The sequence below is a fragment of the Dermacentor silvarum genome, chromosome 9 (genome assembly GCF_013339745.2).
Source record: "Dermacentor silvarum isolate Dsil-2018 chromosome 9, BIME_Dsil_1.4, whole genome shotgun sequence".
NCBI lineage: Eukaryota > Metazoa > Arthropoda > Arachnida > Ixodida > Ixodidae > Dermacentor > Dermacentor silvarum.
In genome coordinates this window covers 89466166-89493089 of record NC_051162.1, presented here as the reverse complement: position 1 = coordinate 89493089, position 26924 = coordinate 89466166, and the positions used below count along the sequence as shown (strand labels likewise).

At 44.5% G+C, this 26924-nt stretch overlaps 1 protein-coding gene across 1 annotated transcript in view; it reads left to right on the top strand.

Annotated features, from left to right (window-relative positions):
• LOC119465374 (retinol dehydrogenase 7-like) overlaps positions 1–26390 on the top strand; it is a 32508-nt gene extending 6118 nt beyond the window's left edge. Inside the window, exons 2-6 of the mRNA XM_037726160.2 lie at positions 8543–8826; positions 11701–11907; positions 14737–14919; positions 20316–20448; positions 25002–26390. Of these exons, the coding sequence (XP_037582088.1) occupies positions 8625–8826; positions 11701–11907; positions 14737–14919; positions 20316–20448; positions 25002–25377 (1101 nt within the window). The 5' untranslated portion in view covers positions 8543–8624 and the 3' untranslated portion in view covers positions 25378–26390. The remainder of the gene's footprint in view (positions 1–8542; positions 8827–11700; positions 11908–14736; positions 14920–20315; positions 20449–25001) is intronic.
• The last annotated feature ends 534 nt before the right edge of the window (positions 26391–26924 follow it).

Below are 26924 nucleotides of genomic sequence, written 5' to 3'. Positions count from 1 at the left end.
GATTCGCGTTGTCACACTTATGCCTCGCAATATGAAAGAGTGCGTGCATCTCGAATGTTGTACCCACATGTAGAAATACACATGGTCAGAGTACACGGGAGTTTCACAGAACCCAGTAGCATGAAAGTTCTCGAGCTTGTGTGGATACTTCAAGACAATCTAGGATGCGCGATGACTGCCCTTCATGTAGGAAGAACGTGACAGTCGTATGATGGATTTGATTACCAACGGACGGGCTCGCAGCTATTGCCGCCGCTAAGTCCAGATTTGGATATATTAAAGTTTGCCCAAATAAACAGTCGGCTCTTTGTTGTTCCAAAGAATCTGCTTCCAGCCTTCATGGTCAAGAAATTGTAACATTGCCTAATATATGGCGTATATACAATCCATTAGGTCTTTTTGGTGGCGCGCGTATCGAAATGGGCGAATAGAATTGCGATCAACAAGCACACTAATTTCGGTCAAGTCGGCACAGAAGCATATTTCCACATTTCATGGTTCCGGCCCACCTGGGAGACTCGATCCAACCGCACGGCTGCAACCCAACGAACGGGCTCGCTGGCTGGCGCGCGATTTCACGTCCCGCGCAGCCGTCAACGGCCCTCCTCGTAACGAGGCTTGCATCCAGAAAGACCCATTGTGCACCTTTCACGATATCGTCTCACATTACCGCTTGGAAAGGAGGGCGTCTCTCTCCCTCACCCAAAACTAAATAAACCCAAATAGCACGCTCACAAGCTAGCACGCTCCGCGGTCCTTAGCAGGATAGACCCATACTTCCCGCAGTCGTGCCCCAAATGCGGAGCGATTCATGCTCTTTCGATCATATGCTCTGGCTCTGCCCAGCCACAGAAAACTCTGTACTTGCCACAAAGGAACAGTGGGAGGAGTTCCTAAGAAGCGACCACCACCACATCCAACTCCAGGTGGTCCAGAGGGACCACGACATCACAACGAGATTTCGCCTGGCGGTGCCATCGTGGGCGGAGCCACCGACTTGACCTGAGGGAGCCTTCGGCTCCACCTGGCCAGTTTCTCAAGACCAATAAAAGTTCTTGTCATCGTCATACAATTCGTCTCATCGACCTCGTGAAGTGTCGTTATAGCTGCTGGTTGCCTCAGCCAACCAAAAGAGAAAACCAGGGGAACGTTCTCAAAAGCCGCTCCTCGCGATGCCTACTAAATGGAATTCCTCAGAAGGATCCGTGACGACAAATGTGTGAGCCCCACTCCTTCTCATGCACGCCGACGACTCTCGTTATGATTGGTTCACACAAGCACTAGGCTTCCTGCACTGCACGGTGTTGATGAGATGGAGAGCAAATGTGTGATCAAGGAGCAATGCGGCAGTAGCGCACCCAGGATCTCTGCCAGGGGGGGGGGGGGGGGTTGACAGTTTGCCAATACCATCTAACAGCACTACTTTCGATTATTCAGGGAAATTGTCCAAATCATGTGTCTTTTGCGAGTGTGCAGACGATTACGCGCTACATCTTAGTTGCAGCACTCAAAGCGTAAGGAAAGAAAGGGGGTTAAACAAAAGGGGGGGGGGGTAAGTCGGCATCAGGGGGGGGGTTCACCCCCGAATCACCTGTCGGGCGCACTGCAATGCGGCCCCTTTAGCCCCATTAATCACGCTCAGAGGCCGCGCTGCACTGTAGCTGTTCAAGCACGGGGTCTCAAGGCCGTGGCGCTCATTCTGCGCAACAGGCCACGACGAGAGGCACAGCGAAGGCATACAGGGTTATTATGCTGAGGTACGACGGTACGGGTTCGGGCTAATTACTACAGATGCTACGCATCTGCGTGGAAACTACAGGTTCCGGTTGGTCAAGGAAATGGTCATGGTATGCGTTTATCGTGAAACCTGTGAGCGAGGGTAGCCATTCTAGTGGCAATGCTTTCCGAGCGCCGACAGTTAGCGATGAAGGCTGTGAAGAGCGTAATCAATGGAGTGGATAATTCAGTTCTTGTAAGCACTACGCAAGAGCGGCAAACGTGAACTGAAGTAGAACTCACCAAGGATGAATGTCAATGCGTAGCTCAGTGAAAGCTACTGTACGGACCGATGCCAACTTGAGACTCGCGAGCCTCAGGACATAGCTGATGAATTGGGACTGTTAAGATGTTTGACTGATGCCAGATTGACATTGCATGTGACAAGTCACACACAGTGTCAATGAGACAAATGTGAAATTATTGTTGCAAAGTAGGACAAATAATTGTGACGATCGTTTGACATTTCTCACATCGGCATTCAATGTGCCACTGTCAAGCAGTTATCAATGTGGAATTTTTCCACGTAACGTCAAAATGACAATGTTGCACATAATGCAATTTGACAAATTTGAAATGTTTATGACAATCATTTGTTGTACTCAGTTGTGACATATACATAGAATGTGACATTTCCTCTCGGATAATCATCTACGTCATTCTGATTGTCACGACCGAAACACTTCGATTAGTCAAGAATACTTCACAATTTTCAGCAGTCCCTACGCCCTAATAGCGTTAGAATTCTGCTAACTTCATGCAAAAGTATCTGCTTGTTATAAGCTGAACTACGTTTTCGGGAGTTTTCTTGCACCCTGATGACGTATGTTTAATAAGCCTGTGCGAAGTAACAGAGAACCTAATCAGCAAGAGCCTGTGAGTACCCTCGAAGGTTAAGGCTGAATAGACGACAAGCAAACAGCGCATCCAAGGTAGTCATCAGCATTCCCTTTGTTCATTGGCTGTTAGAAGTGCAAAACTGCTTGGTAGAAAAATGTATGTTAAAGAGACTCTGTCCTTGCATACACACACCTATCTTCCCCCTTCAATGGGAAAGGAGGGGGGGGGGGGGGCATTGGGTAAGTGTACGTAGGATTCCCGTCGAATAGGGGACTTATATAGCTCTTAACGTTGACAAAGAAACTGAAACCAGAGAGCCTCTGTTCTGCACAATCAAACATTAAATCGGGCCATGAGGCCTGTGCATATAATTGTGGCTGATCAGCGGCTGCTCAAGCACCTCTAAAACACGCAAACCACTTAATAGAATGGCGAGTGATGTATAAAAGACTTTCTTAGGTTTTGTTTGCCGACATTTCAAATGCCCAATTCTTTGGCCACTGGGTCTGCGCCAGTGTCACCTAAGATGAAACAAGAGAAAGCTATATCTTGGAGCTAACGCCGAGTTCCCCGCTAAAATAAATGTGACACACTGAAATTCTTTTATGAGAAAACCACTGGACCCATTTCAAATAAATATATTGTATTTCAGAGAAAAAGTTCAATCCTAGTGAAATTAGGAAGCAGACATTTGGCGTTTACCTGAAAGCTTTTATAATATTTCCGGATAATTGGATAAGTTAAAAAAGTGTCAGCAGAATTCTTACAAATTTGTAATTCAATACCAAAACAGATACCGGAGTTCTGTTAATCGCATCGATTAGAGCATCAAAAGTAGACGTCATATATAAATTTACAGGCTATGTGAAATGCCTACAAGGTTTACGAAGATTCTGCAAAAGTCCTACTCATAAATTAGTGGTATATTTCAGAGCGCTATATAACACACCAATTCTGACGTTTTAGATATATTATTAGCTGCAGTTTAGAGAATTGTGAAATCGCTTTTGACTGCAGAGTTTCAGCGTTGTCAACTTCATATTGCCGGTTCTTTTTTTTCAAGTTGTCAATTTTCAACAGTCCTTGTAAAAAATGAAAGCCTAATTAAAACATCTGCTTCTTGCAACTACTATATTTTGGATTTTCCTTTAAAATGCAAGGAACTTCATCAAAGTCTGTGCAGTGATCGCTGAGAGAAACGATTTTTTCAGTTACCGTATGTTAAGAAAGCAGCTCCCGAGCTAAATCTTCCTCTTAAATGCAGACTCAACACCCATGTTAGAACCTATGTGAACCATAGCTTAAGAAAGTGTGGGGCAAACAAATGCTTCATAAGTAACATAAATGCACCCAATTTTCTTTAATTCCATCCTATACAGCGTGTGATCACAAGCAATGTTTTTGTTCATCCACCACAAAGGTAGGAATATTATTCTCATTCAACTTTTTGTTGTCTTGTTGTGAAGTTTAAACTATCTTTGAAAGTTAGAAATTGCGGTAAATAGGTTACCGCTTTTACATCCACTAGTAAATAAACGACTGATTCATTCCCATTGTTTCACCTCCTTTTCCCTTTATTAGAAATATTAAGTTTATTGCAGATTTACCGCACATCAGTTTCTTGTACAGCTAATTCACCCTATGCTTTCCTTGGCCGTCTTGATTGTTGCCTTCATTTGGCAGCGTTACAATGAAGCCTCTCAGTTTTCATTATTAATTTTGCTTGTGCATTTACATAAATTCTGACGTAAATGTCAGGCTGTTAGAAATAGTATACGCTATAGTTATGACGCACATGAGCTGGCGTCGCCTCGGAGAAATTCTGGACGGCCCTGATAACATGAGCATTTCGACACCTGAAGTTAAGCATCGCATATGTGTGAGGCAAGCTTCATAAGCCAAACTGCCATCCCACCTTCCTTCTAAGACACACTTATACACAGGAAGAATCGTTAGTTTTGACTACGGTATGAAGCGTCCATAAAGGGAAATGGAAACGAGCCATCTTACAGCCGAGTCCACCCACATTACCATATTGCATCGGAAGGTTCGCATTTACTCTGGAGGACGCAGGGGCCGTATTTAACTATTGGTAACCGGCACCCCTACTTGAATGTTGTGACGACACAACAAGGGTACATTTCGCGCCCACTGTGTAATTTTGGAAGCTTGCCAAAACCCAAGACTTCCAGAGGAGTTGTAAAATTCATGCGACCGCCTCAGCGGGGAAAAGGGATGCTTACGAGCAGGAGGCATGAAACTTTTTACATGCAAAAACCCGTTCACAAAGCTTTCGTAAGACTGTTTTTTCAGTGGCCGACCATTTTCAAAAACTTTGCTCGCTATACGCTGTGAAATAATTTGCAGTGTAAAAAGTGAGGAAGGGTAAAAATTGGCCTTTACATCACACCCTTACACCCGTAAGACGTGTAACGGTGTGAGTTATTGACAAATTGACATACTTATTCACATTTAACATTGAATGTTATTGCACAGTGTAATGACGGCCGTCACTCTAGTTTCTACGAAATGTTCTAGGGTAATGAATGCTTCGTGAAACAGGCCTTTATTCGCTTGCTGCTTATTTAGGCTCTTTCTTTACAAATGTCTGTGCAAAGCCGGCGGAAGGCAAGGCTATATTAAGCAGCAACAATCTCAGCGCCAATACGTGAGTGTGACGTCACTAATTTCAAAATAAACCTTCACGTATTAGGGTTATTATGGCACGTGAAGGTTCTACAAACTTTAAATGTTGTGCTTCGGGTTCCATTAGATTGCAATGTAATTTTTATCTACTGCTCAAAAGTTCACTCAAGCTGATTAGACTATAAAAGATTCTGACACCGAAACCAGCTCGAGCAGAAACTTCTGGGTGGCTTCATCACCAGGCTTTCGTTTTCAGCTTCTTTTCTTGCCTAGAAAGCCTCCTCGCATAACAGGATGTGGCCATTTTGCTAGTGCATGACGGTAACTTGCTTACAAAGCTTGGTATGAATGGCCGTGTTTACTGTCCACAATGTCACATATTTAATGCACAGGGAGAATAGTCTCAAATTATCTTCAGTTTTGAAAAAAGATACGCGAAATAGTTGTAGGATGTGTTTTTGTTGCCGTGACAAGATCGTGTTCTCTTTTGTTTCCTCACTATTGCATCTGTTTGAAAAACCTTTCCGAAATATTTCCGGGATAATTTTGTTTATGGTGCTTCTCCATGATATTTGTGTCTTTGAGTATGAAGAGTTCTTTTTCTTTTTTACTCTGTTATGCAAAAAGCGTGCCTTCGTTCAGCCCCTAAGAAGCTGCTCTGTGTTCCATGTGACAGCTAAAACTAGCCAAGCTGTTCAACAAAAACTTTTTTTTAGAACACGGGTGCAAGATACAATTTTAAAACAAAAATTAAAAATAAATTATGGAGTTTTACGTGCTAAAACCACGATCTGATTATGAGGCACGCCATAGTGGGGGACTCCGGAAATTTGGACCACCTGAGGTTCTTTAACGTGAACCTAAATCTAAGTACCCGAGTGTTTTCGCATTTCGCCCCCATTGAAATGCATCCCCGTGGCCTGGATTCAATCCCACGACCTTGTGCTCAGCAGCCAAACACCATAGCCACTGAGCAATCACGGCGGGTAATTATAAAACATACTGTGTTTGGTTGTCAGAGGTCTGGTGACCGAACACCGCACGTTCTAGAATATCCGCTTTCCCTGTTTTCTCTCCAATATAAAGTTTTTGCCATTCTATCATTTTCACTTCCATTCATAGAAAATTTGATGCTATTTCGAAGCTGGCGACTTACTGTACTTACATGTCCAAAACCTAATCAATATACAAATGAAAAATAAATGAGCAATTAATAAATAAGTCGCGAACATTCATCGTTTAATCCTTCGTTGCACGTTCATTAGCTTCTCGCACCGGAATGTTCTTCTGCAAGTGAACAATTGACGATATTCGAAGTCCTGTTCTTCGGACTCAATAAGCGAATACCATACAGCAAAGATTCGATTCCTATTTGAAACCATCGAAAATATGCCCTAGCTCAGCACAAGAGTGTATCAAGTCAACGCAGTCTACCAGCTTCGATAAAGTGATAAAGCAGCCGAACCTTAAAAGGGATGCCTGCATTCTAGTGCCTGAGTGCGCAGTACCGAGATCCTGATACCAATAAAATTTCTTATCGTTGGGATCATTTAAAGCAAGATGAAGCAGGCCCCATGAACCGCATTGAAATTATCGCAATAAAGCACTTCAGCATGAAACGAGCAAGTAATCTACGAATGCTTTGCGCGCTTCTCTTTTGTGAAATACATGTATATACAGGGTGTTTCAGCGAACACTTTCGAAAATTCTTGAAGGTTGCCTGTGGCAGATAGCCCTATTCTGGTTAATGAGCGGGTCTACTCGAAGAGGCGGACATTACTTGCACAAGAAATTGAAATGCATAATCGAATAATTAACAAAATTCACTAATTAGGTTTTTAACTAATTACCTGATGGCCCATATTGCAATTTACAAATTCTAGCCGTGGAGTTCGCAAGGTGGATCCACTTGGAACGAATTCTCGGGATGACACCAGTTTCGAGATATTAATTCCCGAACTTTGCGGAGAAATGCATTGGCGTTCCAGTCAGGTCCTTAACAAAACGTCTCTTTATGCATTGAAGCACAAAAGTAACTCGAACGCCAATGCATTTCTCCGCAAAGTTCTGGAATTAATATCTCGAAACTGGTGTCATCCGGAGAATTCGTTCCAAGTGGATCCGCCTTGCGAACTCCACGGCTACAATTTGTAAATTGCAATATGGGCCATCAGGTAATTAGTTAAAAACTTAATTAGTAAATTTTTGCTAATTAGTCGATTATGCATTTCAATTTTTTCTGCAAGTAATGTCCGCCTCTTCGAGTAGACCAGCTCATTAACTAGAATTGGGATATCTGCCACAGGCAACGTTAAATAAATTTTGAAAGTGTTCGCTGAAACACCATATATATATATATATATATATATATATATATATATATATATATATATCTTATTCTCTCTCTAGTTTTCTCTTTCTATTCTTGCTACATGTGCCAACTGTTTTCAAGCGTGAGCGGTCAAGTGTTACGTAAAGAAGAGGCGAATGGTGCATTATTTCTCTGAGGCAATCCATGGCTGTCTAATAATTCACGATTGGCACACCATTCTTCTGCACGAAGCTATACTCGCTTTCTATTCTATGGCCATTTTCTTCTTTTTTGCTTTTTGTTGTCGCTGTCATTCGTCAATAGATTACTCAGCAAAACATTCACCTCTTTCTTTCTTTCTTTCTATCTCTCCCTCTCTCTCTATACATATCTACCTTTCTGTGCGGTCAACCGGACAACCAGTTATCGTCGGAGCACTATCTCTCCGCACATCTCCGACGGCGGATGTTCTGCTCCGACTTGCCTTACAGCTCCCATTTGTAGACGGCCGTCGCATGCAGTTGCTATACACCCTCGGCTCTTGTGACACAGAGGGATCGCTATTTTGCCTGCCACGCTTCATCGCGTGACACTCGTCGTGTTTCCCCATAGAAAGGCCCCTTGTAAGGAAGGTCCTTCTATCGAAGCAAAGACTCCAACGTTTGCCAGCTTTGATAAGGCGTACTTCTGCCATTGTGTCACGTCTTATTGCAGGAAGAACGGTCGCTCGCTTCCGGCTTTTGACCGAAAGCAGCTGCGAACACCCCTTTGCTGAGAAAGCGTCGCTGCAGGTGGACTTGTTACGCTGCGCCTGTTTGTGTGTGCGCACGCGCGCGTGTGTTTGTGTGCTGAAACGACGGCCAGCTTCGTCCGACTGCACTCTAGCCATTGTTTTCCCATCTCGTCCGCCTGCCTCCGAATTGTGATCCGAAGCTGCTGCGAACGCTACTTAGCCGAGAACAACAAAAGTTCAGCGTGAGGGTTCGCACTGGGGAGTGGAGGAGTCTGTGTTCCACATCTTTAGCGTGTACACACCGTGATTGAACCTAAAATGAGGACGTCGTGGACACTGTTCTTTGCGCTCCTGTTTCTGTTGTGGAGCCTGTGGAACTATTTGACACCGCTGCGGGAGATATCGGTGATCATTGGATCCGTGTGGGTTGCACTGTGGGTCTCCTACAAACTGTCCGGTCTCGTCTCGACCGCTTTTGTGAGCGAGGTGTGCGGAGAGGGCAAGGCTGTGCTCATTACCGGCAAGTATTTGGTCCCAGCGAATCCCCGTGTGCATGTATAGATGCGTAGTCATACTTGCGGCGACAATGCTCGATTGCCTGACGCCTAGTATTTGCAGTGTCTGGATTACCAGGCAGTCTCTTTGTTACCAGGTAGGTGATGCTATCGGCGAGTTAATTGTGGTGCAATTTTGGTCGCATGTGTAACGTCAATGGGTGATGATGTTCCGCCGACGCTCTTGAAAAAACTTGGGCTAGCAATATAATCTTTATCTTAAAAAGGAGGGTGATTAAGGCGACCGTCTACTGATATCTGACAAATATATAGTTACTCGCATCAAATACGTTTTAGCAGAAAATTATGGTTGTTATTATCACCATTATTATTATTAACTTGTTGTAAGGTAATTGCTATGTAATCTTGTTGAAGATGCCGGCTCGGCATGCATGACAGAAAATAATTTATTTAATGATTTTTGTTAGAGCATATTTCAGCTCAAAATCACGAATTCATTCAATTCACCATTGCGGAGAGGCTGCTAACCTAATTGTTCCCAACATTTGTAACTGTAAATATAATTGTAATTTATTTGCACAAAAGTGAGTCTGCACTGGGTGGGGTGCTAGGCATGGTAGGTAGGTAAGAACCCTTGCGCGGGAGCAATTGCACGCCTACCAGCGACTGCAGGGAATACTACATAAAGAGATCAAATGAAGAAGACGTCTTGTTCGTGTGCGCCAGATTTGTACTGTCGGAAGTGTTGAACGTGCCAACAAATGTTTCCAGGCGTCTTGAGCGTGAGCCGCCAATAACAGCTATAGGCTAATTAAGCACGTCAAATTGATCATCGTTCTTAAAATTGCTTTTATTGAAATAATGGGTGTAATAAAGCTGTTTTATGCAAACAAGCAAGTGTTCTACAGCCACAATTGCCACTTTTTTTTGTTTCTACTGAAGCAACTTATCTGTGTATGAACATGGCAAAGGAAAATTGATCTGATTTAATTAATTGGATAATTGAGTTTAGTCAACTTTTGCTGCCGACTTTTGCACTACATCTGATAGACGAACAAGCAGTGTCGACGTGCGTTAATAAGGAAATAAAAAGAAACACTCATATGCCCATAATGACTGACATTTAGCTTAGACGCGCTTGAACTCGTGAACAGTGTAGTGAACGCGAAAGACACATGGTACGAACAATGTGAACATAAATGCGCAATCCAATAACTACAAGGCGATGGAACATCGAAAAGGTAATCAATCATAAATGAAATGAAGCGTTGGGACACTCGTCCAATCAAAAAAGAAATGGAGAACTAAAGAGAAACTAGGATAATTCTGTTTTTTTTTTCAATAACTGAAGCTCCCAGCATTTAAAAAAATAAACAAAATAATTTCTGCATTCTCTATAACATCGCATTATCGTCGGCTCGATAGCCGGAGCTTTACAGTATACAGTTGAGATATGTCCACAAATAGACAGTGTGGCGTGTACGGTATTCCAGTATTCACAGGCAGATTGGGCGAATTGTCGGGTGAGCCGACGCGCACATGGCCTAGGGTGCCTGAATACCACGGCGCTGGCGTCAACGCACCCTATACAGCGGCTAGACTGGAGGCGCAGAGCTAAAGCAGACACCCCAGAGCTATTATTGCAGTAACCAAATGTATTCTACTTCGCTGCTGATGTAAATTTTTGGCAGCGGCGTAATCGTGAACAGATTGTCTCTTTAAATTACTTTTTTGGACAAGAGCGTTCTCGACAAGGCATTGTAGTTAGATAAAGCGTCACAAGGTGTCACCAGCAGCGTTCGGTAATCCACCAGTATTGGTGGAAAGTAAAGCAGGAAAGAGATTGATACGACCGGATCTGTTACAAGCACGGGTAGTGGTACAAGATTGATAGAGACGTTTTGAGGAAGAGAAAAAAAATTAAAGAGATGTATGCAAAAAAAGCTAGAATAAAAAAAACATGTATAGTACACCTGAGTAACTCAAGCAGCCTAGGTGACTATTTTTCACCGTCTCGTTTTGAAGGAGATGCCAATAACTCAACATCATCAGCAGCAATCCGCTATTACGCAGAAGTCCTTGCGTACACCGAATTACCAGGCACCCTGAAACTCTCTAATTGTGCTCTGTGCAAGGAGCACTTCTGTAAGGGCAAGTTGCTGTAGCATATTGAAGGAGAAAAGTAAGTTATTCTACAATACCAAAAAAGCGGTGTTTTAGCACGAGATTTTATAATTCAAAAAGAAAAAAAATGTATGACGGTAGGCGACACCACCTTAGATGTTCCTGCACCCTTTCGCTATGCCGTCATAGATTTTGGAGGCGACTCTTCGGGCCTAGTTCACTTGTTACCAGTAAAGATAGTGTACATCCAATTTTCCCAAAGCCAAATACAGAACATAACAAGTGTCAACAACTTTTACTCAACCACAGCACAGCAAATACAAAGGAGTGCTTTCAAATCCATGATGTTACAATGACGCGAATACGCTGGTATTTCGGCACGAAATAAATAAAACTAACTTCGATCTAATTTTTTATTGGGAATGATTAAAAGCCTTACCGCAAAATTCACAAAGCTATAGTGTTAAAAATTATCACTCAAAACTGATTAAGTGCCTCAATTTGGTGTCTCATTAAACACGGCGATAACTGTAGGCGAAATTATGTGAATGGTTTTCGTATTCACGAATTGATAAAATTTGACACCACTGTGAAGTGATGTAAAGAAATCAATGACTATGCCATGTCAAGAAGTTTAGCGCTAGAAAAACGACAGACTCCTAGGGAATAATACACAACACATGAATCAATGCCAACTTGCTCAGTTCACTCTTCTTATTGATTGTATCATCTCAATGTTCCTTCGCTTACCGCAGGCTGCGACACAGGTTTTGGCCACAGGCTTGCGAAGCGGCTATCCCGTAAAGGTTTCATGGTGTTCGCCGGCTGCCTGAGCTCGAAAAGTGACGGAGCGGCGGAACTTAAGCTCCTCCCCAACATAAACGTCTTGCAGCTCGACGTCACAGATCAAAAGCAAATCGACGACGCCCTGGACGCTGTGAAGGAACAGCTGGACAGCAGAGGTAAGTAACTTGCACCTTATGATGACGCGTAAACGTGACATTGTGGTTGACGGGAGGACTTGTAAAACATCTCGTGCACCACCTCGATCATGACGTAATTTTTTCGTTCGTAAAGTTTAATGAAACCACCAAATCTGCAATGGTAGATTCCGTTTAAAAAAAATATTCCGTGAAACTTCTAAATTGTAAAAAAATGTTGCAGTGATTGACGGGAATTACCTTGGCAGCTTTATTTACAAGAATTTAACCACCATAATGACAGCAAAGACGTCATTTTGTAAGGTGTACAAAACGAGGTACTCCATACGGCAACTAATCAAATCGCGCCATTATCACGGGCATTTTTTTTGCTGTTGTTTTTGGCTCATGCTGTAATCATGAATCTCTCCTCGCCTCCTTGTTCACTGCGATAGAAACGTCTTGTCATAATCACACTGACATGACTTGTAAAAATGATAAAAACGTAACCGTTAAAGTTACGGCTGGTTCTTACAGTGTACACGTGTAGTAGATTACACCATATTTAAATCCATTTCTTAGAGTTCTCCGGTGTAGCGCGTTTACTGTGACTGGGGCACACACATACTCCAGCGGACTTCATCAGATGTGTGGGAAAACACTGCAAAATACACCTATTTGGGACTAATAGGTACACCAACGTAAGAGAGTTTCCTTGACACCGTTCGTTTTTAACTGCATGCTTAGCTATTGCTGCCATTCCGGTGTGTATTTCCCTTCCCGGGACGGCTCGCGGCTTGTTCACATATACTTTGTGAGCACCATGTATAAGTTTTTACGAATAAGGATCAAGCAAGGAAATGCGCAAAAAAAACACATTACACATTCGACCTTCACTTCGGTTCTCTTTATCTTGCTAGTGTGGGTTAGTTATGCAGTGGCTTAAATCTACAATTCTGAAGCTGCCAATTCACAGATTCGCAAAGCGCATAATTGAGTGCTCTCTTGGTCCGAGGATTTCCTCGATTCGTTGTGAGAAATGAAGTCGTTGTGGTAACCGGTCGCTCGACGCAAAAACTGGCTGCGCTGTGAAGTGCCAAAAATGCGTGCTTGCTGTTAGCATTTCCCTAAATGGGGGTGGGATAGCGGATAGTGTGTGAAGTGGTTGGCTTGAGCTGTACGTGCCTCTTAAAGCTGGAATTCTATAAAGAAAAAAAAGGGGGGTCTCCAATCCACGCTGTTAAGGACGTTCGACAGACAAGCTGTAAGCGACACCTAGAACGATCACCCATTGCGGCGTAGCTTGAAATTATTCACACGGCGACATTCACATGCATTTTGCATAATTATTAGCCTAAGACGTTTCTACGGCCTGCGACTTGGCTTGCGCCGCTGTTTCATGCACCTAAATAGAGTTAACCAAAGAGAGGATGAATGCACTTAATGACACTTTCGACGAGCCTCGCATGCACGCTGCTCTGCAAACGTTTTCACTATACGTGGCTTTCCCATAGCCCTGTCAGAACACAAATCACTTGCTCGGCGGGTTCTTCTTTTACATACGAAAGTGGATAGTTACGTCACTCCCTGATTCGTATGCTAAGTTATGGGGTTTTACGTGCCAAAACCACGATCTGATTATGAGGCACGCTGTAGTGGGGGACTCAGAAATTTAGACCACCTGAGGATCTTTAACGTGTACCTAAATCTAAGTACACGGGTGTTTTCGCATTTCGCTCCCCATGGAAATGCGGCCGCCGTGGCCGGGATTCGATCCCGCGACCTCGTGCTCAGCAGCCCAACACCATAGCCACTGAGCAACCACGGCAGGTCCTGATTCGTATGCTACAGTTGCCTCTTCGCGACAACTAGAGCTTATGTAGCCGTAATGTTTACCGTGAAACGCTAGGCGCGAAGGCGAGCTTTCTGGTTCTTTTTTTCCCCGCGCGGCTGGCGCTGCCGCTGCCGCGGATGCGCCGAGGCGAGCTCCGTCTGGTGTTGCTGCAAGGAACCCAGTGGCGCACTCGGCGTGCGACTCCCGCTGATTTGTTGAGTTTTTGCCCACGAACACGACAGATGCTTTGGGGGAAAAGGTACACGGCTTCGCTGTAAAAACAGCAGCACTCGGGCGTCTAATTGGCCATACACTTCTTGTCAAAAGCAAGCTCCCTTGCTTGGGCCCGCCAGGCTGTTTACAGTAGTTCCTGTATTATGACATAACCTATAATCACAAACCCTTGGATAATCAAAAAGGATCTGTATTGCTCTTACCATGCATATGCCTGGAGTGTCAGAAGCATCATGGGAACCGGAACACACAGCCGAACGAGATACAAGATAAATGCACGGAAGTAGCCCATATACTTTAAAGGAAGGCTGTATATCGCTGGATTTGCGCATTTTAACACAGGGCTTACCCGCTATACATTTTCTGTCCGTTTCAGCTAGAGAAAGAATGCCTCAAATGTGCACCTTCGAAGAGGGAGAGACAGCAGAAATACTTCAAAGGTGCTAGTAGAATTTAGATTACTACAACCGATGCCATGTTCACTAGGAATTATTTACGCCGTGTTGAATAATCCCCACGTGAACACTTCTAGAAAATAAACCATTCTGTGATTAGCACATGGCGGAGCAATATTTATCTGCGTATAGTTTCCATCTAAGTATTATTCAACTAAACGTATCTACCGCACGTTATCCCAAACTTCACGGTCGAATAAACAAGTTGAAAATCACCTCGCCGCAAAGGACACCATGAAAATAAAATTAAACAATGCCACTTACTCAACGTGACACGTTAGAAATTTTGAATGGTGCTTATTTCTGTCGGTTATTTTTGGTGACTCGACTGATGCGCTTTCGATGCAGTTCTCTGGTCGGTGGTGGCGAACGCTGGAATCGGAACCGGCGGTCTCCTCGAATGGCTGACGACGGAAACAATCGCCAAAGTCTTTGACGTCAACGTTCTTGGAACTCTTCGTGTCATCAAAAAATTCCTGCCCCTGCTGAGAAAGAGCCAAGGCAGAGTCGTCACGTTGGCCAGCCCCCTAGGTTTGCTGCTGGAATTCTTGTTTGTTCTTTGTTTTTGTTTTTCTGGATATTTCGGCCATCACCTGTGTAATTCGTGCTTAAACATAAGAAAACACGCTATAGATGAGGCAGAAGCAAAAGGTCTCAAAACGCTTTTTTAATGGACACAAATTGGCGTTAGTAATTACTCGTCCTGTAGCGTTATGTATAAACTGACACACTTAGGCGCTGCACTTCGGACTGAACTTGAACTGAACATTGTGTTTCAACCTACCATCCAATTAGTACGTGGCGATCCCTAGTATCAATGGATGAAGAATACAAAGGGTATATGTCATTAGGTTATCGGCATAAACAGACGTCAAGTGACCTCTCTGTTGCCGCTTTACGCATATTATTTTAATTGTCAATTTTCATTTATTAATCCATTTTAATATTGATGTCATATTTATATATTTAAATACTTCTGTATTTATTTATATATACCTCAATAACATAAATGTAGTAGCCGACGCAATCTCTACCTCTCCACAGCAACTCACATGTAACAGAAGACAACAGAACGCCAGTGAAAGAGATATCTGCCACAAATGTGTTTTGCACATGTTTCCTTCGCTTTTGTATCTTCTATAGCACACATCTTGAAAATTTCATTGCATAAAGTCGGCTATACAAAAGAATACGGAGCAAGGTTTCACTGCAAATGTTAACTTCTGCTATATGTAAAGGAATGGTGCCTCAAATGTAATGGACCACTGCGTAGGTCGCAAGGACTGCTACACTGAAACTTTGGATTCAAGGCTACGCACACAGACTTCGCAGGCGTTCAGCAATTTCGTAAATCCCATGTCCTGCAAACTTTTGTGGCTGACAATAACTTTTAGCCATGAACCTCGGGATAAAAAAAAACTATAGTCAAAATGTGTTTACGTGCTACTCAATAAGACGAAGTTCTCAGGTCCCTAGCGAAGTCAGAACCTAATAGGAGGCCAGAAATATTGAATACGTATACTGTTCTACAGCGATTACGTGTCACCGAACATAACCCTTTTTTTTCGGCATCGTTCCCCAATATTTCATTGCATTCTTCTTACGTCACTTCATTTATGATTCGATCATAGTTTTTTCACCGAAGGGGGTTAAACATGCCGTTTTCTAGAATGATTTTGTGGTCGTTGTTGCAGTTGTCGATGATTTGGCAACACAGCACAACAAAGATAATAAAACAGCTAGCGAAGAATGTAAGCGAAAGCAGTGGATATGGTCGAACTGCATCTAGAAGTGCTTTGTTTTAACGTGCTAACCGCCGTGATGGCTTAGTTGTTATTACTTTCTACTGCGGAGTACGAGGTCGCGAATTCAACTAGCGGTTGAGGCGACTGTCATTCGATGGACTGGTATGCACAATAAAGAGAAAGACTTCTGGCTCTCCCTCTAATCGAGAGTAGGTGTAAGCATGAAATGGCTACCGGCAAAGCAGATTGGTGCCGCGACGCCGGCCCGAAAGCTCACGGAGCCGAAATGAACCTGTTTTGAACTAAACCTCGTTGCAAGTCTCGTCTCGGTCAAACAACCATCCGCGGCGCGCCGGATGCTGTCGGCCTGGTCACGCAGTGTAGCGCCATCTCTCGAGGCGGCGCAAAACCCGCGCCGCGGAGCTCCCGGACCAATGGCGTTGAAAAGAGCACAGGTAACCCTGTCTCAACGCCAGAATATGACGATAAAGCGTATGGTACCCTGTATCTGCCTTTTGACCATCGCTATTGGAAATGACAAATTAAACTTCAGCGTACTAGAAGTTACAGCTTGAGTGATATTGTGAACAAACATTAGGAAGAAATCGGAAGCAATATTTTTTGTAACTTCATTCGGCAATAGCTAGAGTAGGTAATGCGGTCCTGAACAAAGGATTGGGGGCCAGAGACCACATTTTCTTAAATTTTGACTGGTTGCCAGGATAATCTCGTTTTGTTCTCACAACGATGCCCGGATGTTCTCGTTTCCTTCTCGTCTTGAGTGACCGGATAATGGCTCTGGCTTTTGGTTCAAGGTCTCTTGAAGGTCGCCGACAACGCGAGCTAAAAACATTTCATGCTTGTTCGTGTACCGAGCTTTTAGTACAAGGAATAAAACCCCAGTTGTTCTAAATTAACCCCGAATTCAACGCTACCTCGTCCCTCATTCATTACTGAGCACATCTGGGATTTTTTTTTCTTCTTTGCGTGTGGCATGCAGGTGTCGCACACTGTAGGAATCAACGTTATGCGAAGAATTTGGTAGGTATCTCGCTATATTTAGTAGAGTTTGAGGTTTCTCAAGGCGTCACCAGGCTGAAAAATAGTATGCAGACGTCCCACGCTCTAGGAATTAATGTTATGCGAAGAACTTTTTAGGTATCTTGCTATATAGGAGAGTTTGGGGTTTCCAAATGCGTCACCAGGCTTAAAATGTTTTTATTCGATTAGAGGACACTTGCGTAAGCCAGAAACACCGTGTAAACCTCAATTTTCCAACACCGATTATAACACCGAACAAAAATGTAGCAAGTCATAACTTGCTGATGAGGTCAGCTTCTTGGTGCCTCTAAAGTTGTTCGCATATATTGACGCAATGATGTGACACAATAACGTTCGAGCAAACATTGTGAGAAGTCTAATAAATGTTTACAAAAGCAGGCAACAAATTTTCAGTGTAAAAGCATATGTATACCCTAGCTTTGACGGTGTCGCAGCTTGTCCTTGAGTGTGATCCTTATGAATTAAGGAACCTACAAACTCTAGGGAGACTGCATAGTGTCTATAGACGCATGACACAATATTTTCTGCTCCTAAAGACCTAATTGCTGCTAAATGACGTAACAAGAAACAGAAAAAGAACGATGACACGGCTGGTAACTACAACTAGATTATCCTATGCAAAATTGCAAGAATGTGTACTAAAAGAGGCACATGCTCATAAGGGAACATGGAAATGACGCGGGGTGCCAAAGGTACAACAATCAAACGGTATAGTGAGAGAATCAGTAAGAAAAAAAACTTCAATTACGCAGTAGAATTTAAAATCGCCTTCTTCGACAACTGGTTGTCATAGTAATCGTTGATTATTGCTTCTTCTGATACGACATATTGTGTGTGTCCCACTCTGGTCATGTAGCCTCCGTTGTTTACACATTTCCACGTTTGTGAAACAAAAAAGAAATGGAGGACGCTTAAGCTTGACCCTTAAGAGTGGAACACGGTAGCATTAAAAGATCCGCGGCTGCTTATCAGGCTTCCCGGCAACTGCAGCTTCTTTGTCCAACTTCGCCTCCGCGTGCGGCTACCGAGGAGGCGAGTGCCATCTGGATAGTGTTTTTGCAAGAAACCGCGGCGCGCCGCTGTATGAATTGAAGAAATGCTGGAAAAGGGGTTTGTGTTTGAGTTTCGGCGTAACATAATTATGCGTTCTCGTATTTTCAAATTACAATCCAACGCAATCACTTCTGTAGGGTGTGGTTAAGTCATACTGTACGATTTTTCTCACGCATTTTGCATTGAGAAATTCAATTTTGTTCACTAACGCCTTGCGCCACGTGGAGGGAACTGCGCGGTAGGGATGGTTCGGGATGATTATTTCCGCCAACGACACCGGCGCGCTCGTGCACATGCCAATGCCGACACCGACGCCGGGTTTTCTGCGACACGGGGCCCTTAACGCTGTCGCGTTAAAGATCTTTCTGAAAACTGGCCGGTGTCGCCATTTTTGTTCCTGTTTATGTTTCATCATCTAAGTGGTAAATATGGGCCTTAGTAAACACCGACCAGGCCACGAACTATTTTTCCTGCATTATCTTGCTATAAGTTCATTTAGAGTCCTTACAAAATTATTAGACTGCTCACCGACAGCAGTCAATGACAAGTCTATAGCCCCGTAAACTTCCGAATGCTTTTTTTTTACAATATATACACGATAGTCGACAAGACCGGCAAGATCATAAGTCAACAGGTATAGCCTCTACAGAGTCCGTATTTAGCATAGAAATACGTTTACATACTTCGAATAGACCTACATAATTTTTGTGACGGCTCTCGGAGCTCCCGTTTCTCACCCAATCCAGAATGTCTGCACGTGACACATGCAGCTGTGATGAGACATTCGCACACCTTTATGCCTGCCCGCGCTATAGCGCCGAGAGGTAAGGTGTTTATGTGCATAAAGCCATAGAATATGAACAATCGATTACTATCGGAACGAAAGTTCCAAGTCAATGCACCTAAAGGAACTTAGCGCAGAACTATAAACTACGCTGCCGAAGTTCCTTGCCTCCACGAGATTACAAAATATAGTTTGAGAACGCCGCCTACTACTGCTGGATTATATACGTAGTTTGCTCTTTTAACAGCGGAGCTGTTTAAGCTCTTGGTCGCACCGCGTAGTGCGAACAAAAACTGCTCCTGGCGATAATGTCACTGCGCGTTGCCTAGCAACCACCTCAAGGAGCCAGCGTGTGCTTCATCTCTTCTCCGTTCCGTGCAAATGTTGCCTTGACATGGGACGTTACGGAGAGGGAAGGAGACCATGCGCGCGGCGCGCGCTATGCTCGGGAGAGAGAAAGAGAAAATGACACCGACAGAGAGAGAAAAGAATTGTAGCAGCACCAATGAGGTAACGCGCAGAGCTGCTGCCGACGCCGTCCGCGTTTCCCCGTTTCCCCGCGTTCGCACCGAACACGCGCGCGGTGTCCATGACTGTAGCAGGCGCCTCTGGCGGCGGCCCGGCAGGTTTTGACCAGCCACGCCCCGGCGAGTGTGGAGACTCAGCTTGGCCGCAACGTAATCGGTGAGATAAAGCTGGGATCCGCCCCCACGGCGGCAGAACTCTCGTTGACTCTGTGGCGAGTACATGTAGCCTTGACAAGGGACGACCAAAGAAGAACCGGACACCCGAAGAAGTCGCTCATCTTGAAGCGCGTCGCACGGCCAAGCGAGAATCTGCGCGTCGGCGGTGAGCCGATTCCGAATACCGTGCCTAGAGCACTTAGCATTTCCTCGCAAAAACTTAGCCAAGCCTAGTAAAACCTGGAAGAAGCTAGGTCGATCACCAGCTCCGCTGTTTACTCCAGCCTTGCACCACTAGTACAAGCTGCCCGCATTGTGCTTCTATTTCTATTTTCAACCCCGCACCCTATTCACCCCCATGCAGGATAGCTAACTATAAATACCTCTGGTTAACCTCTCAGCCTTTCTATTCATCTGTTCGTTCTTTTTCCCAAGGTCTTACCATGCCCGTGGTTGCTAGAAAATGTCTACAAGAAATGTAAATTCGTAAGCCAACAGGTATATATAGCCTCTAGGTAATCTGCAGCCTGTGCAGGGAGGTACTTATCCTACATCAATTTTATGACTGTTTTCTCAACTCGGGCCTCCTCTCCAATGCAGGCCATTTCACGGTGCCAATGGTGGCGCCGTATTGCATGACGAAGCACGCCGTCGTCTCCATGATGGATGCTTTCCGCAGGGAGTGCAGTGCGAAGGGTGTCGACATGGTCACCGTAGAGCCTTCCGCGTACAGGTGAGTACGTCTAGTGCAAGGCGCACACAGCACATTATTACAAGCGTGGAAGATTTTGGGGGTATTCTCGCTTACATCGCCTATACCACATGTTTTTCATTAATTAGAACACAATTTGTCATCGCTTGTGCAGAATAGCACTGTTCATAGTCTTTTCTATGAATTGATAACCAGACGAGGTGGTGAACTTGCATAGTGTAGAAATTAGATCGCTTTCTTTTCACATTGATTTCTTAATATGGCGCAAGACACCTGCATTCGCAGTCGCAGTCGCAAAGCGCAACTATCTACTAAGGTATTCACTGAACAAATGTTTATTATTCGGTTTTAGACACTGTTGAAATCACTGTTGAAGCCGACCAGTAGCGAAGTCCCGTCTGTTTACCGTAAACTCTATTGGGCTAGCAAAAATTTCGTGATATCCTTTCCTAAAATCGGCACAGGAAAAAAACAGTATACTGTTGCTGCAAGTTAACATCGCACCAAGCTGCTAAAGGGATGCTTTCGGGAAACATAACTAGAACGCCCATGTATCTCACAGCACATTTTGAGGACGGGTATATACAAAGACGTGCTAGTCATAAGGTGTCTGTTAAGCAGACATTGCTTGGCTACTTCTACGCTTCAGTATTGTGTTTTCCACCTGCGCATACATTTATTATTAAGAAAGCTTATTGAAACAGCACTTAAGCTTGGTTCACATGATTTACACGAACATACGGTTCCAAGTGTCAATAAATAAGGTTTCAGAAATGATGACATAAGCTTATGACAAAAGTACAGGTCCTCTGCTTGATTGAAGGCACCGAATCATTGTACTTGGCATATATACTGTGTGGTAAACTTGCTGTCAAATATGCAAACAAACTTACACCGCCCATGCACCCCATACAGATGGTGAACCAGCAAACTGACATTTGCGGCCCCGGTGTTTATCACTGGGTTAAATCCCTACGGTTCATTAAAGTCTTTCTCAATTAATTATTGGTAACGCCTTTGTCTAGCTCGGCCCGACATCGCCGCTTGCGCTCCGCATCGCGGGCCCGATCTTCTACCCAGGCGTTGGCGCGACGCCGACGATATCTTTCCCACTCCTGCTTTCGGTGGCTCATACCTACATATCCCATGTGGGTATGAGCCACACGTGATTTATTTCTTTCTTTCCTTCCTTCTTCTTTCTTTTTTCAGGGGCGAAGCTCCTTAGGGTGTGGGTCTGTGCCTCCTCTGTAGTATGTACTAGTAGTAGGTAGCCACGTCTACTTTTATGAAAAAAAAAATCCGAAAGTTGTGTCCGTAGCGCGGAATCGAACCAGGGACCCCTCGCTTCCGAACGCGCGGCGCTAGCCACTACGCCACGAAGCACACATGGACACACGCACCACGATGACAATAAATACCCAACATTAACGAAAGACTGCGCGTTTCTAACGCGTTTGTGCTAGCGCGTTACGGCCCGTGTAAGAAGCTGGTGTAAGACGCTGTGGCCTCTCCGCCTTACCCCCGTATTCATAAACGCTCCTCGACTTGAACTTGACTTGCCACCACCTTGGGCAGCGCGTTCGAAACGCGTTGAAGGCGGTGGCAAGTCAAGTTCAAGTCGAGGAGCGTTTATGAATACGGGGGTTATACTCTCTCAGCAGTCATGTGATGGCGTCGGCAAACGCGGTGCACGTTCCGGCATGTGTAAACGGCTGCGTAAGACGCTGTGGCCTCTCCCCCTTACTAGAGAGTACTGCACGTTTCTAACGCGTTTGTGCTAGCGTCCCCTTAAGCGGGAGATGGTGCAATTATAATGAAGGGCGCTGTTATAAAACAGGAATGACGTCACATATGGCGCGTGTCATTGGTGGAAGTCAATCGTTCGATTTAGTGCGGCGAGACTGGGCGAATTACACGGAAGATTCACGGTTTACCGATGATTCCCTCCGGAGCTTCGCCCACTCATCATCATTCACCCCGTGGATATGCGGTGTTTTTCTTTCTTTTTTGTCCCTTGCCTGTCCCATACCTGTATATTTGGCTCCTTCCCGCATATCCAATGTGAGTATGCGCCACACGTGATTTTGTTATCGTTATATGTTATGTGTGTGACGCGCATGTGATGTTATTGATGTGATGACCTATCAGTCATCTTAATCATACATTCGTACCCTTCCATGCCAATTTTGGTATATGAACGGGACACGAGTTTTCGATAGCTTTATTTCCGCCGGATGGTTTCTGTGGTCGGACCACAAGTGTGTTTGCCTCGGCATATACAGCTTCGTTTAAAAGTGAGCGTCGTGATTGGCTGTGAAACTAATGACCCCTGCTTGAGGTAATCCACCTATAAAGAGGCCGAATTCTGCTATCTGCCTCTTCGCGATTTCTTATATACTTCCCCCCAAAATGGTACAGGGAATACTAGCTGCATACCTGACAGCTAGCGCCTGCATGCGACATTACTGCGAAGTTTAGGCTAGCATCAGAATGACCTTGCAGCATGCAATGTGCATAAGCTTTGTGCTTCTGGTTTGGGTCGGTCTTGTGGTTTCTACCGAGCTTCTAAAGAAGCCAATTTCTCATTGAACCTTTCGTGCATGGTCGTGATTAACATTATTTAGTTTCTGACTCGTTCCACTAAATAGATTTCATAATGTTACAAGCAATGAGTATTGCTAGGAGTACCAAAAAAAATTCATGAGGCATTCCACTCTGTGAAGATGGATGACCAGCGAAGCTGTTTGTGACCAAACAAAGGGGACACAGAATTTTGAACGCAGGTACAAACATAATTATTGCCCAGATTGGTGGTCATCGTGACGATAGGTACGCACACACGTTCGCGTTTCGCCTCTGTTATTAAATCTGTCCGTCACGTATCAAAAAACAACCAATGGCACATACCCCTGTTAACGCGGCCTCGCAATTACGACGACAGAAGTGAAATTCTACGCTGGCATGATGAGCGGCAACGGAGCCAGCTGTGGAGAAGACAATGACGAACGCGTGAGCAGTGGCACGAGCGCGTTCGCGTGGTTGCGCTGAGGGGCGCCAACCAGCCAGCTGTGGAAGAAGACGACGACACTCGAGCCATTGCTGCTGGTGATAGTTCTCCCACGCGGACGCCATGACAGCTTCACTGTAGTAATCAGCGATCCCAAGTTTTCTTGTCCAAGCATCATCTAAATTCAACGAAACGTCAGCTCTAGAGAGTCGAGTGCACTAAGCATCGCGCACTAACACGAATTATTTGTGAACAAGAAACATTTCATCGCTATTAGCAAACACTGCTTGATAAAACGCGATGAAATTAAGTAGTACCACATGGTAGAAAAAAATCACCAGCCCTTCCCCTGTCAAGAAAATCGGGGTAAGCGAAGCTTGTGTGCGTATGTGACCTTCGTGGTGATTTTCTTTCTCTCTGTCTATTTGTTTCTCTCTCTCTATGTATCTTCCTTTCTCTTTATTGATTTATTTCTCTCCCTCTCTCTTTCTCTGTTTATTTCTCTTTCTTCCATTCTCTCTCTCTTTCTCTGGCCTTCGTGGTGACTTTCTTTCTCTCTCTTTCTTTTTCTCTCTCTTTTTCTTTCTCTTTCTCTATAATTCTTTCTCTCTATTTCTTTCTTTCTCTTTCTGTGTCTCTCTTTCGTTCTCTGACCTTCGTGGTGACTTTCTCTCTTTCTCTGTATCTCTAAATATATCTCTCTTTCTCTCTCTCTTATTTATCTCTCTCTCTCACTGTGTATCTTTTTTTCATCTCTTCTTATTTCTTTCTTTCTCACTATCTTTTTCTTCCTTTCTCTCTCTCGCTCTCTTTCTTGTCCCAGATAAGTGCCTTTTCTGCACTATCGCTAGGATCAGCCCACATTTAGCGTGACACCGCCGCCGCCTACCACCCACGCCGACACCTGTGAGCCTACAAAGCTTCGCTTAAAAATTAAAGGACACTGTAAATTTCAAAGTGTGTTCGGCGAAAGCCTCTGCCCATTCGACTGACTACCGCCGCATGCGCATTCACTCATTCCTCTTCTGGCGTTTGGTATCGGGGGAATCCACATTTTTGGGGCGCTTCTCCGAACCGCTTGCCGTGGAATCAACAACGGGCTGCTTGGAAGCCATCCGACCAACTCGACTGCTGCAACGAGACGTCTGACGAAGGAGCGTTGCCGCGCGCGCAGCTGTGCCATCACGTGATTGCTGAGAGAGTGTAAGGGGGAGAGGCCACAGCTGGCACCGTTCCAGAGCACGGACGGACAGACGGTCGGACGCCGTGAGTATGAGCCATTAAAGGCATTCGCCTTAAAACTGCGGCATCACTTAAATTTTATACAATATTTCAACGATTGCAAAAGCGCAGTTCCCTTTTCTATGGCGTCCCCCATAATCAATTGTGACGTTTAGGGATGCTAAACTGAACAATTAAATTACGCAGCCAGGCTAACATCTCTAGCTCCTCTTTAAGATCAGAGTCTCTCTATCATGAAGCTATAAACACTAACAATCCATCAGTCACTGATCGCCCTGTCTTTCTCTTACTCACAAATGCTTACTTTTTTTTCTTTTTCTACAAGGACCGGAATCGTCTCGATGTACAATGTTCCCAAGGAGCACGTGATGCTGGAGTTGCGGAAACAGCCTGCCGAAGTCATCGCAGACTACAGCGATGCAGAAATCGATGATATGCTCAGGGTTATGGACAAGTTCACCCAATTACTCATCAGGGATGACCCAGAGGAGTGCGTCGACATCTTGGAGAGGGCAGTCAGGGAGACACACCCAAAGACACACTACCAGTCACCCTGGGGATTAGACCAACTCTACCCATTACTGATCTTGTCTCTGCCAAGCGAGGCCGCCGACCTCATTTTCAGTCTCACCAGGAGACTGCAGCTAAAGATGTTCTCAAGATCAACCCCGTCTAAATCGATCAGTCTAAATGGACACTAAAAAAGCAACTCTAAACTATTTTATTTTAGTAAACACTTATTTAAAAGCTGTTTTCATTCATGTCGCCTAAAAGGCCTTGCATCTAGTGTAGGTATTTAAGGTGGAACTTCAGTTCTTTTTTTTTTAATTCGCATCAGAACCTCCGCGGTGGTACATGATCCGTGCGACGTCATGGATCGAAAATCAGTTCTTGTATATTGGATGTCCTGCGCAGGAAAACTTTTCGAAACATGTTGTTTGATCATTTCGTTCCTTTAGAATGTAATAGAACACCTTGTTTATCGATAAACAATGAACAAGGCTCGGGTAGACGCTGTCGAAATGTTTGACTTCACAGCAAGTTGGTGTGAGAATTCCCGTACAGTGAGTAAGTACCGTAGGCTCTCTTTAAATGGTGCCTCAAGAGAGCCGGGAAATAAGTAGCGTTTATCAGAAGTTGCATTTACCGAGAGATTGAGCTGAAGAGTTGACAAGATGCTATTTGAAAGGGGCAAATACTTTAGTAGTAGGTGAAGTTTTCGAGCGCACCTTTCCGCCCTCTACAAGAACTGGGGTGCTATTTGAGCATTGTCAAATTCGACCTCTGGTCAGCTCTGAAGTGCCTAAAAAAGACTTCTACGGCCTTCGTGATTGGCTGAAGATGCCGCCGTAACAAAATTCCACAGCATGGCGGAATTACACAATGTCCAGAATCGAACCCTTGCGTCGCATAGCTATTGATAGGGGCGTGCACGCCCCTTTTACAGCGTAATCTGTCATGGGCTCATTCCAATAGCCATTTCGGGTCGCGATGATGCCGCCGCCGGCGGCCGCGTAACCGCTATCGCAGGAAACGCGAAAAAAGTACCCGATTCCCGCCGGGATCGAACCTGCGCCCGCTGCGTGGGAGTCGGATACTCTACAACTGAGCCACGCAAGCTTTTTTTCTTTATTGCCGTTTCACAAACACAAACAAAAATTATCAGATACACATGGACATATTATAAATACACCAGCTACAACTCGGCCGGTGTCTGTGGCTTAAAAATGCTTCACAGAAGCCAATTATCCAATATAGGTAGCCATTCTGGGGGTTCACCTTGGTCTATGAACAAGTCTCAGGTGTAGATCACACTCTCAACAAAATAGTGTCTTGCTGAGTGAGTTCGTATATGAGCATGCCTAATATCCATCCTCGTCTTCCATACGCGATGTATGCAAAGCAACATTAGCATATCACTCGGCACTTCCCCTGTATCCGCACATGAAAGAAACCGGATTCTAAAAGGGCTTAATGGCAATTCTTTTTTAAGAGTTCTTTGCAAGACATCCCACAGAAATACCGCATCGTGGCAGTCTAGAAAAATATGTTCTATTGTTTCCGGTTTCCTGCAGATTAATTTAAGAGTTCTTTGCAAGACATCCCACAGAAATACGGCATCGTGGCAGTCTAGAAAAATATGTTCTATTGTTTCCGGTTTCCTGCAGATTAAACAGTTTACTGACCAAGGTACAAAAAGACCTTTACTTTGTAACCATGGCTTGACAGGGAGAGTGTCTGTATGTAT